This window comes from Haplochromis burtoni, unplaced genomic scaffold (genome assembly GCF_018398535.1).
Source record: "Haplochromis burtoni strain Fernald_Lab_line unplaced genomic scaffold, NCSU_Asbu1 Contig_414, whole genome shotgun sequence".
NCBI classification, from domain to species: Eukaryota; Metazoa; Chordata; class Actinopteri; order Cichliformes; family Cichlidae; genus Haplochromis; species Haplochromis burtoni.
Window position 1 is genome coordinate 1 of NW_024582775.1, and position 17,500 is coordinate 17,500.

A 17,500-nucleotide genomic window follows, 5' to 3' on the forward strand; every position below is an offset into this window, starting at 1 on the left:
GTGTGTGTGTGTGTGTACAGTGACCTCCTCTTTAACCAGCTGTATTCGCGGCTGGTAGAGAATATGGTTGCTAAGGCTGTGTTCTTGGAGTCGCTGGAGTCGTACGTTGTCGCTGATCGTGTTGGACACCTCACTGCAGCCATTATGAGGGACCTCCTTGACCACTACCATAGTAATGGTATGATGGACAGTCTGGAGAGATGCATCGTCCACCTAGATGTTACCAGCTTGGACATCCAGCAGGTGTGTATGCATGTGTAGTAAAAACCGTCCAGCAAAAACTGTGCGAGCTGTCAAACTCGGTATATAAATCAGAAATGGCGACGAGGTTCTGTGTGTTTGTGTGTTTGTGTCAGCAGCAGCCCACCCAATGACTGAGAACAGTCCGAGTACAGTTATACTGATAAATGGTCCTGTGTGTGTCTGTGTGTGTGTAGGTGGTCCAAGTATGTTGGGAGAACCAGCTCTATGATGCAATGATCTACGTTTTCAACAGTGGGATGAATGACTACATCACTCCAATGGAGGTCGGTCCTTTTGTCATAGCAGGGCAGTTTCTTTACAGGAGCATTATTTTATTGTCTGACATGAATTCGAGTAATGAAAATGTGTCATTTTAAGAGACAACAAAGGTTCCAAAGTACGAAAAGTAAGTGTTACTAAAAAGATGGATGAGACTAATGTGGTTGCTTAGCAAAAAGCCAGCGATGTGATTGGGTATAAAAAGGTATGTTAGTGAGGCGGCGTGACTAATCTGCAAAACTGCATCTACAAATACTCATTAATCAACAGTATGCAACACAGGCTCCATCAGAGCTGAAATGTATGCACAGGTTTTAGATCAGAATGTCCACACAATGTCTGTTAGCAAGACAATGCTAAACCTCATGCTACATCTATTCCCACAGCATGGCTTTGTAGTAGCAACTCTATAAACACTGAAGGTCTGTGCAGGCATGAAAACAAAAGTACAACACGGGCGACCCGGGACTGTTGAGCAGCAGGAATCTGCTATCAGACAAGAATGGGACAACAGCCGAATTCACGTCATTGTCATTATCCAAGTACAGCCACTACAACAACGTTTACAGTATCAGTCAGAGGGCAGAAGACAATATAAGGCTTCCTCTCACTTTTATTCAGTGGCAAAGTGTCATTTCATCAGTTTTTGTCCTTATGCATCAGTTTTTATTTAGTTATCGTCTCATTTCATCAGAAATAAAGGTTAATGAACATTTAGGTGAACACTGCATTCAATTCAGTTTTTCCATCTACGTGGATTTAAATGAGAATCCATCCATCCATCCATCTTCATCCGCTTATCCGAGGTCGGGTCGCGGGGGTAGCAGCCTAAGCAAAGAGGTCCAGACCTCCCTCTCCCCAGCCACCTCCTCCAGCTTGTCCGGGGGAATACCAAGGCGTTCCCAGGCCAGCCGAGAGGTATAATCTCTCCAGCGTGTCCTGGGTCTGCCCCGGGGCCTCCTCCCGGTGGGACATGCCTGGAACACCTCGCCCAGGAGGCGCCCAGGGGGCATCCTTGTCAGATGCCCGAACCACCTCAGCTGGCTCCTTTTGATGTGGAGCAGCAGCTGCTCTACTCTGAGCCCTTCCCGGATGGCCGAACTTCTCACCCTATCTCTAAGGGAGTGGCCAGCCACCCTTCGGAGGAAGCTCATTTCCGCCGCTTGTATCCGCGATCTTGTTCTTTCGGTCACTACCCACAGCTCGTGGCCATAGGTGAGGGTAGGGACGTAGATCGACCGGTAAATTGAGAGCTTCGCTTTTACACTCAGCTCCCTCTTCACCACGACTGACCGGTGCAGCGTCCGCATTACTGCACCCGCAGCCCCAATCCGTCTGTCGATCTCCGGCTCCCTTCTCCCATCACTCGCGAACAAGACCCCGAGATACTTGAACTCCTCCACTTGGGGCAGGAACTCATCCCCGACCCGGAGTGGGCACTCCACCCTTTTCCGGCTGAGAACCATGGCCTCAGATTTGGAGGTGCTGATCCTCATTCCCGCTGTGTCACACTCGGCTGCGAACCGTTCCAGTGCGAGCTGGAGGCCCTCCCCCGATGAAGCCAACAGAACCACATCATCCGCAAAAATCAGAGATGAGATTCTGAGGCCACCAAAGCGAAAGCCCTCCGCCACTTGGCTGCGCCTAGAAATCCTGTCCATAAAAATTATGAACAGAACCGGAGACAAAGGGCAGCCCTGGCGGAGCCCATCACCCACCGGGAACGAGTCCGACTTATTGCCGGCAATGAGAATGATTCGTAAAAATCCCGTTTGTTGGGCAGTCTGTCAGGCAGATGTAGAGGGTTGCCATGGCAGCAGAGCTGATTCAGTCATTTGGAGAAGACGGGCCTCCATCTGCACCACGTACTGGTGCATTGTTTACTGATCGTCTCCAAAGCTTTTTCTTTTTTAACAAAGCTTTAAAAAAACATCTGAATCGATTGATTCATTGATTGATAAATCCTCTTTATTTCAGAAACTGTTTGCAGTGATTGGTCCAACACTTAAGGAGGGAAGGAGCCTAACAGGTAAAAACCACATTTGATCCGTTGTTGTCCATCTTGATAGCAAAGCTTTTCATCAAATAAATCTCTGCATTTCTGTTCTTGGTTAGATGAGAACGTGGTAATGGGAAACAAACTACTCGTGTACATAAGGTAACTCATCCTCAGTTTATTGTAGCATAAACCTCTGTTTAGCATAAATGCTACGTTTACTGTGGACGAGCAGTCAAACGTTTATTGTGATTTTAAGCTCGTGGCTTTAGGTTTGTGCACCTGAGTCGAACTTTTCACAGCCATTAATCTTTGTATTATGTACACACCACTGTTTATACATATATCTGACAATATATGGTGTGTGTGTGTGTGTGTGTGTAGCTGTTGTCTTGCAGGGAGGGCGTATCCACTTGGAGATATCCCAGAAGACCTTGTGGTTCAAGTCAAGAACCAGGTATGCAGATACAGTTGTACTGATTAACTACGCTGTACTGTGATTATAAATCACAGCGCCTGCAGGTCCATTAATACTGTGAACGTCTATTATCAGTGAAGACTGTTGCTCTTGCTGGTTGGTAACAGAATGCTAGCTGGTTAAGCACATTTTTTCCCGGTTCAGTTCAATCTGATAGCACCAGTCACGAGACGCTCCAGCAGAGTAAACTGGACACAACCAACCACAGCGATGTGCTGATGTTAGCGTGTAAGGAAACACGGCTAAGGACAGTTTTAGTGATATAGCAGAGGAATATAGCTGGTTGGGTCAGGGCCCTCCCAGCCTGTTTTCAAAATCAGCTGGATGTTTGCCTCACTATCATCCTCACTATAATAGGGACTAATTTAGTCTCATAAGCCTTCTGGGTCAGGGCCTTCCCAGAAGGGAAAGCAGGAATGGCATTCAAGTCTTGGAGATCACCACTCACAGCGTGATTCAGTTTGGGATTGTTAGATTGTTAGAGGAACAGCAGACGATGATCTGAGATCAGATTTGTGATCCTCAAAGTCAAAGGAAATCTTAAAAAAGATTCAACCTTTAATCTTCGTGTGAAGCCATTTTTTTTCTTTGGATGCACATTTGGGGTCATTGCTCTGCTGAAAGGTGAAATTCGTCCTCGTCGTCAGCATTCCAGCAGACACACTTTTGTATCACATTTAACATCGTTTCTTGTTTTTTCTGTCTGCTTGGGTACAACATGCAGGGTCCACACAGCTCAGCATCGCCTCAGGTGTGACTGTTAGAAGTGTTTGTTTACGGCATCATCTGTTGAGCAGCTCTGGGAGTTTTAGACTCGTTGGTTTGTCTCATCGGATTATCTGACGCAGAAATCAGTCACCGGGAACATCCGTGGATTAATCCCAGAGAAACCTTTCAGTGATGCCTTTTTTCTAAACACTGGTAACTAATGTTTGACATGTTCTTGTGTCTGTCAGGTTTTTGACTTCCTAATCCGTCTCCACTCAGCCGACTCGTCCGAGGAAGAGGACGTTTTCCCATTTATTCGTACACTCCTCCACTTTGACACCAGGGAATTTCTCAATGTTCTCGCCATGGTGAGATTAAAAATTTAAATGTAATCAGAATGTATTCAGATCTGGGTGTTTATTTTGTTCCCTGGGAAGATCGTCTGTCATTAAATATGGCAAACAGCGACAATCATGGACATAAAGAATCTTACAAAGAGTGGGCATACAGAGCAGCAGCATGCAGAGACAGTGATCAAACACAGTGCGCTCTGCATGCACAGTATCCAAATTCTTTTCTGGGTTTATTGGGCGTCAAGTTAAGCTCTTTGGTATCAACTTGGAGTAGATAACTTTATATAGATACTTTTCCAAGTTGCTCACATCTTAGCTAGCTCCGTCACACAGCATTTATCAGTGCGCTTCAATGCTAACATGCACATTTTTTGTTTTTAGACGTTGAATTCACGGGTCAGTGTTTTGGACTGTCATTTCTGACAGTTGTTACTGTGTCAGAGGACTCCAACACAGCTTACTTTACAAACAGGAGGAAGAGTGTGATGCCAGGGGAGCTGAGCAGGTATGCAGGGAGCTCCAGGCTTAAGATGAGTCCAGCCTTTTCTTTAATGTCTGTTTGCTTTGCAGTGGGAATCAGAGTTGACAGGCAGGGTTGCAAAGGGGAGGGGTCAGGAAAAGTCAAGACTTGGGCACTGGGCCGAAACGTCAGGGAAGTGGAAAAGGTAACGTTAAAACTGCACGCTAAGTATTACTGAGTGTGTGCAACTACAACGATCTGATGATGCCTGGAGTTTTATACTGATGCTGAGTGGCAGAGGAAACCAGGCGTGTCAGCTAAGGACGCAGACGACAACGTGTGTGCTCCGTGTCCTCTGAAGGAAAGGAAAAGTGGCGTTCCCTTAACGCAGAGAGGCAGAGTGAACGTGAAGCGACAGGTCGGCACTGGGAGACCACCACAGTACCCTGAGAGATCACCTTTAGGGCACAAGTGTAGATATATGCTAATAACCACAGAGTGCAGACCGATGTGGGAGTTTCCCTCAAAAAGGGAAATGTTACTTTTATGGTTGTTCTTCACTCATTATGATGTTCTCACTTCTTTCTAGACATTTGAGGACTTTAAAAATGACAAGCAGGCCCTTGAGTACCAGCAGAGGATAGTGGACATCTTACTTCAGGTAAAACGACAATGTGGGCAGTGAGCACAGGACGCACACGCCGGCTGTGAAGAACTCTTTATTACTATGTGTGGCGGCGGCTTTCCAGCGCTGGCCGCCCACACTCTGCTCTTCTTGTTTCCAGCTGCCCCACAGCCTTCCTGACACGACACCCTGTGTGTGTCGGGTCTTTCGTATGGACATGACTTTCAGATGCTGTTCTTCATCTGTTTGTTTGTAGGCCTCACACTTTTGTGAAGGACACACTGAACACCAATTAAACAAAACAGCTGCGCTATCTTTGGCATTTTATAGATCCAGTTAGTGGATACAAATAAAAAATAGTCTGAAAACGTCCTTGCGTCTTTGACTGAGTGATTCAGTGTTAAGTTGATGGAAATGGTCTGGGACCAGGACTGCACTGAAAACACTTTGGAAGTCCTTCAGAAACTAAATCTGGCTCCAGACTTTTGCACAGTGCTGTAGATAAAACCCAAAATAAGAAATTCTTTATTTTTTACCATATTTGGGAAATAAAGCGGACTTAATGGCAAACGTCTACTCGTGTAGTACGGTGCAGTCATGACTGTGGTTTGCCTTTCTGTTTCTCTAGGTAATGGTGGACAACGCAGACTTCACTCCCTCCCAAGTGGGCGGACTCTTCACCTTTTTAGCTCGTCAGTTGGCCAAACCAGACAACACCCTGTTTGTGAACAGGAAGCTCTTTGATCAGGTGACCAGTAGCTGTTATACGTTCAGTCTTTTTTTGAGCTAGGCCGTCCTCGAAGCAATTTCAATGTTTATTCAGCATTTCTGATTTGACTACCTCACGGCCTGAGCACAAAAACACATGACCATGAACAGATTGATTTCCTAATTTGGATCACACCATCGAATCCTGCCTGGATTTAGAGGAGGAACTAGAACCATTATTCTCCTTGAGAAGCAGCTTCCAGATGTGTGACGTCGCACAAACACAAACCTGTTTTCTCTGCTTGCTTACTTGTGTTGAAATAAATGAGTTTTTGATTCTGTGTTGTTCACAGCTTGAGCGTATCTGTACAGGTGAACTGCATCAGGCAGCCGCCTGCACCTCTCTGTTTGCAAAGTGTTCATTCCTCTGGCAAAGTCGTGTCTGTGCACACAAAGTGTTTAGACTTTATTAACATATTAGTGTAACATATGAAGGATTGAAGATGATCTAGTCTTAGCAACAGCACATCTTACCCTCTCGCAGATGTAACGAGACTTAAGCCAGACGGACTCTCGACTATGAACTGAAAACAAGTCGATGACGTTTCACCTTTGAGTCTTTAAATGAATTGGTTTGTCTTTCCTCTTTCTGATCTTTCAATGATCTCATTGTCTGTGCAGGTGCTGGAGTTCCTTTGTTGTCCGGACGATGATTCCCGACACACTGAAAGGCAGCAGGTTAAATACACAAACCTCCGTCTCTCTCGTGACCTTGCGCTCGCTCGCCACTCTCAACAGTTGCCTTCGTGCCGATAGGCGTCAGCGAGCTCCAGCGTGTTGACCTCCTGGCACAGGAACCAGACGCAGCGTTTTCTAAAACACTGGCGTGGTCGCCTGCTTTGTGCTCTGGTTGTAAATGTGCGTCAGGATCACGGACTGCTGGGAGTGCAGGTCCTCAGAGCCCTGCGGCTGATGCTGGCAGCAGTATTCAGCTTTGTTCACACATCTTAGAAAATACATCAAATGTTTACACTGAGAAAAGGAACCGTTTTAAGACAAACATGAGCTCATTTTGAATTTGGCATTCGGAGCAGCACATCTGAAAGTCTGTGTTTCCCACAGCGCAGCATCCCTCCTTCTTTTAACTACAGTCTGTAAACGGCAGCGAGCAGCTGCTGGACTTTAGCGGTGTTCTTGTCTGACATACAGCTGTGGGCAGGATCATCGTTTCACTGAACGGTTCTCCTTCCAGGATCGACTGATTGTACAGAATACATCTTTAATAACTGTGAGACCTCGTAGATTAGAGAAAATCCAGACTTGAGCACCCGAGTCACTAAAGATGCTGCGTCATTAGAGCTCGCCCTTGATGAGTAAATGAGAACCTTTGACCACAACTACTGCATTCAGCTGCTGATTCAAGCGTAATAACTAACTTTGTGATTGATTTAAAGGTTCTGCTGGAGCTCCTGCAGGTCGGGGGCGTGGTCCAGTTTAATGAAGAAAGACTCCTGATGCTGGCAGAGAAAGCCAAGTTGTAAGTAGCTGAACACAACGAAGGAGAATTCAGTTTTAACAACTTTTAACTGCAGCATTTATCAACACGTATGCAAACTTTGCATGAGCAACTTTTAGTTCACTCCTGATTTTACTGACTGCTGTGGTTCCACCAGCCTTTGAAGGAAAAATGTCTCTTTGAGTTTTCTTGCTTTAAACAAGTGCACACTGAGGGCAACAGATGAACCAAGCAGAGTTTGGATTTGGTTGGCAAAAACCTGAAATCGTGTGTAAACCTGGACTCAGAGAAGGGAAAGTTGAGAAGTTTCTAAATGTGAAGGTTACTGATAGATTTGTCCTTATGAACAGTGCATAGCACAAAGCCATGTGAGTGAGAGAAAATACACATAGTGCTTTATTGCTGCTTTAACTTTGTCAGTATTTGATATGCACGACATATTTGTGATACACCAATTTCACTCTTGTGCATTTTCACATCAACACTGATGATATAAGAGTGTGGATCTTTTGCCTTACATACGTTACCTGTGAAAACAGCTGAGAGAGTTTATATATGAACACATCATGTAATTCAAATGGTAGCAATGCTGCAGGATTTTCTTCTTATTATCATGTGTTTTGCCACCAGCTACCAAATCTGTGAATTTCTTTATGAGAAGAATCATCAGTATGACATGATCATTGACTGCTACCTGAAAGACCCCCTCAGAAAGGTGAGATTATTCAGGTCATTCGACTTAAAAGTGTAAACTTGCAAATGTATTATGCTGTATATGTAGATATTATATCTATGGAATAATTGAGTGTGACTGTTTGTCAGTGGGAAATCTTTAACTACATCCACAACCTGCTGTCCATGCCTGGATACAGCCACGAGGAAAAACAACGAGTCAAGAGCAAAGTGCTGAAGCACATAAGGGTTAGTACACACACACACACACACACACACACACACACACACACACAGCTGTGCATTACATCCTGGTGCTTATTACTGTGGTAGATGGTGGGTTGAGTGTGACAGTCACAGGCTAAATGGGTCATATAGGTGTAGGTGTTTAATGAGAGATTTCTAACATTTCTGACAGTGGTTAGCAGGCTGTAGGTCGCTCACTCTGTCAATAGCAGAGTGTTCACAAAAGAGCCTGTTCTGACTCTGACTGCTGTGAGTCCACTTTGGTTTCTCTTTTGACTCAAAGTCTTTTTTACAAACGTGTATTTGCAATATATGCGTCACTGTTACTGTGAAGGGTCGACAGTTAGTACAAGTATTTGTAATTTTGTGCTTCAACATGAAAGACAATCAACATTGGATTAAAGTGGAAGCTTTAATTCAAGAGGTTTAACAACAGTGTGGCCTTAACTGTCCCAAATGACAGAAGCTCAGAAATCAGTCTGGTCTGAAGGTCTGTCAGATGTCTTGGATGTCCTTCGTCTGTGGGCATACAGATGCTGTTTCCTGTCTGTAGATGCTCTGGCAGGCTTTTGTTGTTGACACCTCAAGCTGCTCCTTGTTTGCGGTTCTCTCTTGTTGTGTTTAGTGCATTAAATAAAAGAAATCAACAGCTGTTTTTGGTCTTTTGTTAGTTTTATTCTTGTAGAAATGATTTCAGTCCACACAGGAAGCAGACCCTATAGTTTCCTGCCACATCTTTATTACCCTGTTGCCAGGCAGAAATCCAGTCACCCTACACAGATCAAACACAGGATGTATGTAGTAGATATGATAATGAAGTCTTATCTATTCAGAGAAAGGAAACCGGACGCTGTCTGAGTTTGGGAGGTTCCATGCCTGCACTTGCCTTACCGAGGGTTAAGCATTGATATGCCACTGCAGGAAGAAAGTCTTAGTATATAACAAATAATGTTTTTCACTCTGAAGCTGCTGCGTTGGATCACGATTAGATGAATAACAATAATGTGTACTGTATTGATCCCCGTGGGGGAATTCCTCTCTGCATTGAACCCGATCACTCAGTGAAGCAGTGGGCAGCAGTGTGCCTTGCTCAGGGGTACCTCAAGGGTAGCCGTTCGAACCCCTGACCTTCTGATCACGGGTCCAACACTTTACCCACTGAGCTAGCTATCTTCTTGTCTTGAGGATCTCTCGGGTTGCTTTTGCAGTTTTCTGTGGTCGTCTCCCGTCTGCACTCTGAGCTGCTGTCTGATCAGTCTGCAGCGCGCCCTGTACACGTCACAGGTTATCCTGATGCTTCTGTCAGCACACCATCAGTTAACACTTGTGAGCTGGTTTCAGTTGACACACATGCTCATCCTTATTTCAGTGTCTCGACGAAGTTAAGACCTGGATGGCCTCAAATTTTCTTAATTTTAACGAGGAAAAAACTGAAGCGATCATCTTTGGATCAAGCTGCTCTTCTAGTACCCCGGATCTGCACACTTTGGCACCTTGTGTTAAACCGCATGCCAAAAATCTGGGGGTTATCCCTGATAATAATCTGTTACTCAAAGGTAAACTTAACTCTGTTGTACAGCGGTCCTTTTTTAAGTCTTATCCAAGGTGAGATCATTCTTATCTTTTAAAAAACTAAAACGGGCAGTTCACGCTTTTATGGACCACTGTAATCCTTCATATGTAGCTGTTAGCCAGCGTTGTCTAGCACGGCTCCAGCTGGTCCAGAGCGCTGCAGCTCGTCTCCTGACACGAAGAGACGCAAACGCGTTTCCCCGGTGCTCGCCTCACTGGCTCCCAGTCCGCTTTAGAATTAAATCCAACATTTTATTGATGAATATAAAGCGCTGAACGGTCAGGCTCCAGAGTATCTGTCTGACTGGCTGCAGCCTTATTTGAGCTCTTAGATCAAGTGATCTCTTGCTCCTGGCCACGTCTGAGTCCAGGCTGCTTCACACAGGTGACCGGGCGTTTGCGGCGCCGCAAATCTGTCATTGATATTGTTTGTTACTGTGTAATCTTTCATCTTTGCACAGCACTTTGGCCAACATTTTGCTGTTTTCAAATGTGCTATATAAATAAAAACAAAGTAAAAAACCAACATGGCCTCGTGGAGTCTTTGTGTAAACACAGCTGTAATTCTCAGACAGTCCGATCTCATCTTGGTCAATGAATTTGAAATATTCTGTGATTGCAGATGCAAAACGAATTACAAAATATCAACCTGTCTAAACACTCAGAGACTAAGTAGACATGAACTAATAGTTGAAGCACTTGCAGTCTGCTTGAATCCCAGTTTGCTGCTATTTTTAAATGTTTCCCTTTTTTCCACATGTCTGTATTTGCAAATTCAGGAGGATGAATGAAGGATGAAACTGTCTGACCAAAAATACCAAAACATTTTGTAACATACCTTCACAGGACGTGGTGACCCTTGACCCCAGCAAATCAGCTGACTTAGTGCTGTTTCATTTCACCTCCGAGGTGCAGCACATCGTCTCTGAGCTTCAGGTGAGGTCAACAGAAATACTGATGTTATTCCTCGTTGTAGTTTCTGAAGCCTAATCGAAGCCTCGAACAGCACAAATATTAAAACCTGAGGACTGCTGTCCAAACCTTTGCCTTCTTCGTTTGTTGTGTATCAGATAAAATACATATGTTGTGCATTTTCCAAAGGGCTGTGAATAGTACAGTATTTACAATAGTCTTTATATCGCACTTTTCTACTTCATGCAGCATGCCTCATTCACACATGCATGTTTTTCTCTCCATAACTGCTTTTTATCTAACATTCACACTTTCATCAGTGAATTGCAGAGCAGGGTTCAGTATCTTGTCCACAGATGCAGACTCAAGCAGCCAGGGGTCAAACAACCAACCTTAGAATTAGTAGATGCTCTAACTCGTGAGCTACAGCCTCCCAGTTTCCGTTCATTTGTCTCTTAAGTCATAATGTTGGGCTTCAAGTCTAATTTTAGTCCCTCTTTCAGAGCCGTTGCCAGAGCTCCTATCAGAGGATGCTGAGATAGTTTGACTCCTATCAAACTGAAGACCAGTTTTTGGAGGATTGCTAAACAGTGATTGTGTAAGGGTTGTGTCACAGTGAGCTCTGGTAGTGCTCTTTCTGTGGGGCGATCGTGGCTCAAGAGTTGGGAGTTCGTCTTGTAATCGGAAGGTTGCCGGTTCGAGCCCCGGCTTGGACAGTGTCGTTCGTTGTGTCCTTGGGCGAGACACTTCACCCGTTGCCTACTGGTGGTGGTCAGAGGGCCCGGTGGCGCCAGTGTCCGGCAGCCTCGCCTCTGTCAGTGCGCCCCAGGGTGGCTGTGGCTACAATGTAGCTGCCATCAGTGTGTGGATGATGGATGACTGGATGTGTAAAGCGCTTCAGGGTCCTTAGGGACTAGTAAAGCGCTATATAAATACATTTACCGTCCCTGCTCACACAAAGGAACAGATACTAGTCCTGCTTCTGGTTTGATCCCCATCTAGAGCTCTGTTTGGCTCTTGTCATGTAGCAGCTCGTCTCCTCTCATGTTGAGGCGCAGCAAACCTGTGTGAATGTGACATCCTGGAGGAGCTGGACTACCTGTAACCTGTGATACAATCTTTTGACAAGGACACTAGAAAAGCAAAACTGGAAAAAAGATCATTCAGCAGGGATGAAGAGAAAGCAGTGGTCTCCATCACATCAGTAGGTTGGTGGTTCCATCCCTGGCTGCTCCAGTCAGCATGCCAAATATCCCTGGGCAAGATACTAACCCCAAGTCGCTCTCCGGTGTGTGATTGTTAGATGAGGCCTGTTGTATAAAGTGCTTTGAGTGCTTCAGGAGAGTAGAAAAGTGCTAAAAAATCGATCCATTCACCATCAAAGCAGGTTAAATGCATAGAAACTGTTTCCTATTAAGACATTATACTTTGATATTCTCCTATTTTTTGAGTGATTATGTAAAATATTCTTCTTCTCTCTCTCTCTCAAGGATGATCAGCTGCTTTTCAATTTCCTCAACTGCCTCTTGGAGCCACGGTACGGTGTGCGTTTTACCATCTGCTGTCTTAAGCTTTGATTATGCTCTCTTGCAGACACAGCTGGAGATGTTATTGCCAAGTAGTTCTGCTGTTATACTCCAGTTTAAGTCAGGTGCATAGTTGGTGCCATGTAAATTGTCCAGCTGTGAGTGTGTCGTCAGGAAAGATTGGGAGGCACGCAAATGTTTGCACAGAGCTTTGTGGGGACCCTTGTGCTCAGCATCTGATAGTGAAAACCACTTGGACATGAGCAGGAGCCAGTGGACTTGCAGATGCACAAAGTTGAATCAATCCTGCATTTCTCTCTCTCATCCTAATTATGTTCTTCTTCTCCTTATGTGGTCATCTGCTCTTCTCAGGGAAGGCCCTCATTCAGGGTCCATCTTACCTCAAGAAGGTGACCTCCATGAGCTTCTGCTGGATTTAATGTGCCGCTTTGCTCCAGACCAGCTTCTGAGCTTTCTCCACACCTCCCAGCACTACAGACTGGAAGATGCAATACAAGTACTATTATAATTCTTCTTTGCATGTTTCTGTGTACAGAAGTTAAAAACCAAATTATTCCATAAACAGCTGCATTAGTTAATGTATGGAGTAATCTTGAGTGTGTCTGGGTAGAACATAGTTTCTATAGCTATATATAGAAGCCGCGATAGAAGCCGCGATAGACGCTCTGATAGAAGCTGTGATAGAAGCCGTGATAGAAGCCGCGATAGAAGCCGTGATAGAAGCTCTGATAGAAGCCGTGATAGAAGCTGTGATAGAAGCTGTGATAGAAGCTGTGATAGAAGCTGTGATAGAAGCTGTGATAGAACTGTGATAGAAGCCGCGATAGAAGCTGTGGGGTCCTCGTTGTTGAGATAACTCACTGGGTTTCAGTTCTTCAGGTGTGAAGAAGATTAAAGGGTTTTCGTAGTCTTTAATAGCTTCATTTGCCTTCAAGCTGCTTTTTTAGAAGTTTTACTGCAGTCTGTTAAGTATCTACAGATCCACCAGGACACCGAACTAACCTCATTTTAAGAAGAAGAGATGTCTGCGCAGCTGTGATGTTGAAATTGTTGCCTAGAGTCAGGATGAACACTTTAAATGCAGTTGAACTCTTTTTCTTGCTGTTGACTGTGCAGAGTGCACGCATGCTCGACACAGTGTAGGAAATACGATTTAAAAGGTAAATTTAAATTCACAAGTCTTAAATGGGTGTTTTCAAATATAAGAAATTACACAGGGTGTAAGGATGATCTACACCCACACACTGAGTGTCAATCATAAACACAGCAAGCTGGAGCAGCTCAGTGGAAAGAATCAAGCAGCATGTTAGTCGTGACTGCACAGGTAAGCATCCTGCAGCCAGACTGAGGCGACCGTGTTAAACATTCAATGTTTTTATCTCTAGATAACTCAGAAGCACCACTGCAACGAAGCTACAGCCTACCTGCTGGACATGAAAGGAGATGTTCATGGAGCATTTGCTGTCTCATTAGAGGTAACAGCATAACATCAAAATACCAATTCAGCTGATTTATATAGCAACACTTGCACTTTAAACTGTGAGGTAACGACTCTACAATATTTATGCTCTAATCGTAAACCTTTTTAACTCGAGACAACAAGCAATGACCTTACTGCCTTACTGCCCACTTTGTTGAGCTGCCACGCTGTCACATCCTTTTGACATCAGAGCTGTTTTAGTTCTTGGTGGCATCGAGGTGCTGAAACATTCGTCAGAGGTTCTGATTGATCTTCACACCAGAGGTCCTCTGGGCGGGGTGACTGGTTCTTATATGGCGCTTTTCTACTTTTCTGAGCACTCAAAGCGCTTTATACAACTTGTGCATTCACCCATTCACACCAGCACATTTTTCTAAGTGTTTTCTAGCTAACATTCACACACATGCATGTATCTCGCCCAAGGATATTTGGCTAGGGGAAGTCAGGAATCGAACCACCAACCTTCTGATCAGTAGATGACCTGCTCTACCGCCTGAGCTGGTCATCTGAGTATATTCAGGAAACCAGTTTGAGATTGTTTGAGCTTTGTGACGTGATGCGTTATCCTGCTGGAAGCAGCCACCATGTACACTGTGGTCGTAAAGGGACGGGCAATACTTCGGCAGGAATGTAGCATTTAAACAATGTTTAATTAAGCGTTGTGCGATATGACAAAATGAAAACATCTATTGTTTCATATTATACGCTGTTGTTTGTTTCGCGGCGTCGCAAAACTGTTTATGGCAATATTTTTTCATGGTCTGGATGGTCACCGCGTGGATGCAGGCACAGAGAAAACCAGAGAAGATGGCGGCTGTTACAACTTATGTGTAGAAATGTATCGTTTAATGCATCGGTCAAAACACTCGACGCCCACTTCACACAAGCTGCCCAAGAGTCACTGAGCTGACAGGAAAAGCTGTGCTTTATATCGTTCTCGGGACGAGAACTGTGACATATCTGAGATTTCTGTCGTGTCGCACAGTTCTAACTTAATTGGTACTTAGAGACCTAAAGTGTGCTGCACACAGGGCTGGATGGATCCATGTTTTCATGTTCATGTCAAATTCTGATCTTCCTGTCTGAATGTTGCTGTAGAAATTGCGGCTCATCAAATGAGTGTTTCCTGGCTTCTGTTGTGAAAAGTGTTGCCTCAGTTTCCTGTTCTTAGCTGAAGTGGTGCCTCCTGTAATCGGCTCCTGCTGTAGCCCTTTAAGAATAACTGGCTTTAATGAGCCGTCATCTGAGCTACTGTTTCCTTCGCATCAGCTCGATGCAGAATACCTATACTCCTCAGACTGCAGCATCAATGAGGCATTTTTGCTCAGAGAATTGCTCACTGGGTAGTTTCTTTTTCATACTGGTCTCTGTAAACCCTACAAGATGGTTTTGTGGGCAAATCCAAGCTGATCAATCAGCCTGTCTGTCACCAACAACCATGTTCAAAGTCACTTTGCACCCAAACCTTCCCAGTTTCACTTTGAACTTCAGCAGCTTGGCCTGAATGCACTTAGCAGCTGCTGTGTGATTGGCTGAGTCAATACTCTCATTGCAAAGCAGATGAACACGTGTGCATAACAAAGTGACCTGTAAGTGGTATGTTGGTGTTTACACTGACAGTGTTTTTCATTGTGAAGTAAAACATTTTCATACTTAAAATAGTGAAAGACCGAGTTGTTATACTGCTGCTGTCTTATGGATGTAATTGTTGTGTCAAAAAGCTTTTTTGCTCTCTGTGAAGACCCTGAAGGAAACACTGTGTGCTCTGACTGCTGAGAGTGACAGTGGAGCGAAGGATGGGAGATGGGACGAGGCTGTAAGAACTGAATCGGTGCTGATGAAATTAAAGGAGTCTGTGAATGACATCATTGTCTTCTGTCATCGAAGTTGTCAGGGCCTGGACCAGAAACAGAGAGAGGTGGGTGCTGTGCGCGGGTACGCTTGCTGTGAAGAACTGGCATTGCTAGTTATTCCTTGTTTTCCTTATCTCACAGGTTCTCTGGTTTCCACTGTTGGACACAATGATGGCGTCTCAGAAACAAGTAAAGGGGCTCAATGCTAAACACACCTCTGATGGTAACAGTTTGCATGCATCACTACACATGTAAACAAAGATGCCTCACTATGACGATGCTTCCTCTCTAGTCTTTCAGATCTGTGCAGCTCTCTGATGGCTTTTTGTAAATTTAACACATTTTGTTAAAGTATATAGTGATTATAAGCTTGTGCTACAGCAGGAGATGGAACAAATACAACTACAGTGTGAAACACACTGTCAGGCCAGCGTTACACATCAAGTTTAGGTTTGGATGTTGATGTTCAACCACAGTGGTGGAAAAACTATTGAGACTCTTTAGTTAAAGTCCTACCGCCTCATTTCAGACCAGCGGTCCCCAACCCCCGGGCCTCGGACCGGTACCGGTCCATGAGTCGTTTGGTACCGGGCCGCGAGAGTTGAGGCTCAGGTGTGAAATGTCTGGTTTTCTGGGTTTTTATCGGTTTTCAGCGTTATTTTGTTATCGTTTTTATCGTTAACTCGGTTTTCCTGGGTCTTTTCACGTGTGTCATGAATAAATCTTCTTTTTTTCAGTACTAGTTTTATTTTGTTGCATTTATCCGCGACACCTTAAAGGCCGGTCCATGGAAATATTGTCGGACATAAACTGGTCCGTGGTTGGAGACCGCTGTTTTAGACTAGAGCATTTAAAAATGTCAAATGATCCTAGTTATTTTGTCTGTATGTGCTCAGACAAAGCTCAGTGTGTTTACCTTTGTTTGATAGAATATGCAGCACTTCCTTAAAAGAATATTTCATTGACCCAGGACCAGTATTACCTCCTTCCCATTGTCCTTCCTGCCCGCTCTCAGGGTTCAGCAGTGACCGGTGGGTCACGTTAGCATAGCTCAGGAGATAAAGCGAACCCTCCACTGTTCTGAACACTGATGGTTTGATCCTGCATGCCAGAGCTTAGAGCTTGTATTAAGTGAAAAAAAGAGCCAATGGAACAAGTGAAAATTCTCCAGATCCAAGATGCACCGTCTCAAAACAAGTCCCCATACCTCACTGAAATGTTGCTCTGTAGCTGATTGTGTCTTATTTTAAGTGTGATGAGATATTTTGACTAGAAATTAGACAAATATACTTGGTAAGATTTTGAGCTTTTGCAGTGAACCCAGTGCAGACATAACTGAGTCTGAGTTTATTCAGTGAGAATGTCCGGGGGGGTGAGCAGGGTGATGAATATGCTGTAGTCCTCAGCACTGACGGGCTAGCTCACTGTGGGGAGCTGATTTGACGACATGAACTTTGTTTCAAAGGAAATAAAACAGTTTAGCTCTAACTGCAGAAGGACCCGTGAGACTGTTTGAGCTGTGATTTTGTTGCTCATCAGAGAGAAAATTGTACAAGCGTTTTTTTGTTATTGTTTTGTTATTGAATCAGTTCTTGGTGTGGCTAATTCATCATGTCTGTAAATGTCTTAGTGCTGAAGGAGCTCACGATGAAGGTTCTCAACGCTATGAGCAGCTTTATTTCTTTACCTGCCATCATTCAACAGATCCTGCAGGTTTGTATGCAGTCTGTCCATGCATCTATATGCACACACACACACACACACACACACACACACAGTACGGTGAGAAATTCTTAAACCCACCCTTCATGTGTCTTGCTGCATGCTCAGTCATCCAGGTAAGTAAATGACG

The 17,500-nt window shown here is 44.5% G+C and overlaps 1 protein-coding gene across 1 annotated transcript in view; it reads left to right on the top strand.

Annotated features, from left to right (window-relative positions):
• Positions 1 to 20: 20 nt before the first annotated feature.
• The window catches only part of LOC102311693 (vacuolar protein sorting-associated protein 8 homolog), a gene marked incomplete at its 5' end in the record, with an annotated part of 28,976 nt that continues 11,496 nt past the window's right edge, over positions 21 to 17,500 (top strand). The window contains 19 exon segments of the mRNA XM_042213071.1: positions 21 to 243; positions 438 to 527; positions 2,500 to 2,551; positions 2,638 to 2,680; positions 2,903 to 2,975; positions 3,953 to 4,072; positions 5,107 to 5,178; positions 5,771 to 5,890; positions 6,532 to 6,588; positions 7,305 to 7,387; positions 7,997 to 8,081; positions 8,189 to 8,287; positions 10,703 to 10,792; positions 12,259 to 12,305; positions 12,667 to 12,811; positions 13,701 to 13,790; positions 15,537 to 15,713; positions 15,790 to 15,871; positions 17,279 to 17,361. Coding sequence (XP_042069005.1) covers positions 21 to 243; positions 438 to 527; positions 2,500 to 2,551; positions 2,638 to 2,680; positions 2,903 to 2,975; positions 3,953 to 4,072; positions 5,107 to 5,178; positions 5,771 to 5,890; positions 6,532 to 6,588; positions 7,305 to 7,387; positions 7,997 to 8,081; positions 8,189 to 8,287; positions 10,703 to 10,792; positions 12,259 to 12,305; positions 12,667 to 12,811; positions 13,701 to 13,790; positions 15,537 to 15,713; positions 15,790 to 15,871; positions 17,279 to 17,361 — 1,831 coding nt within the window.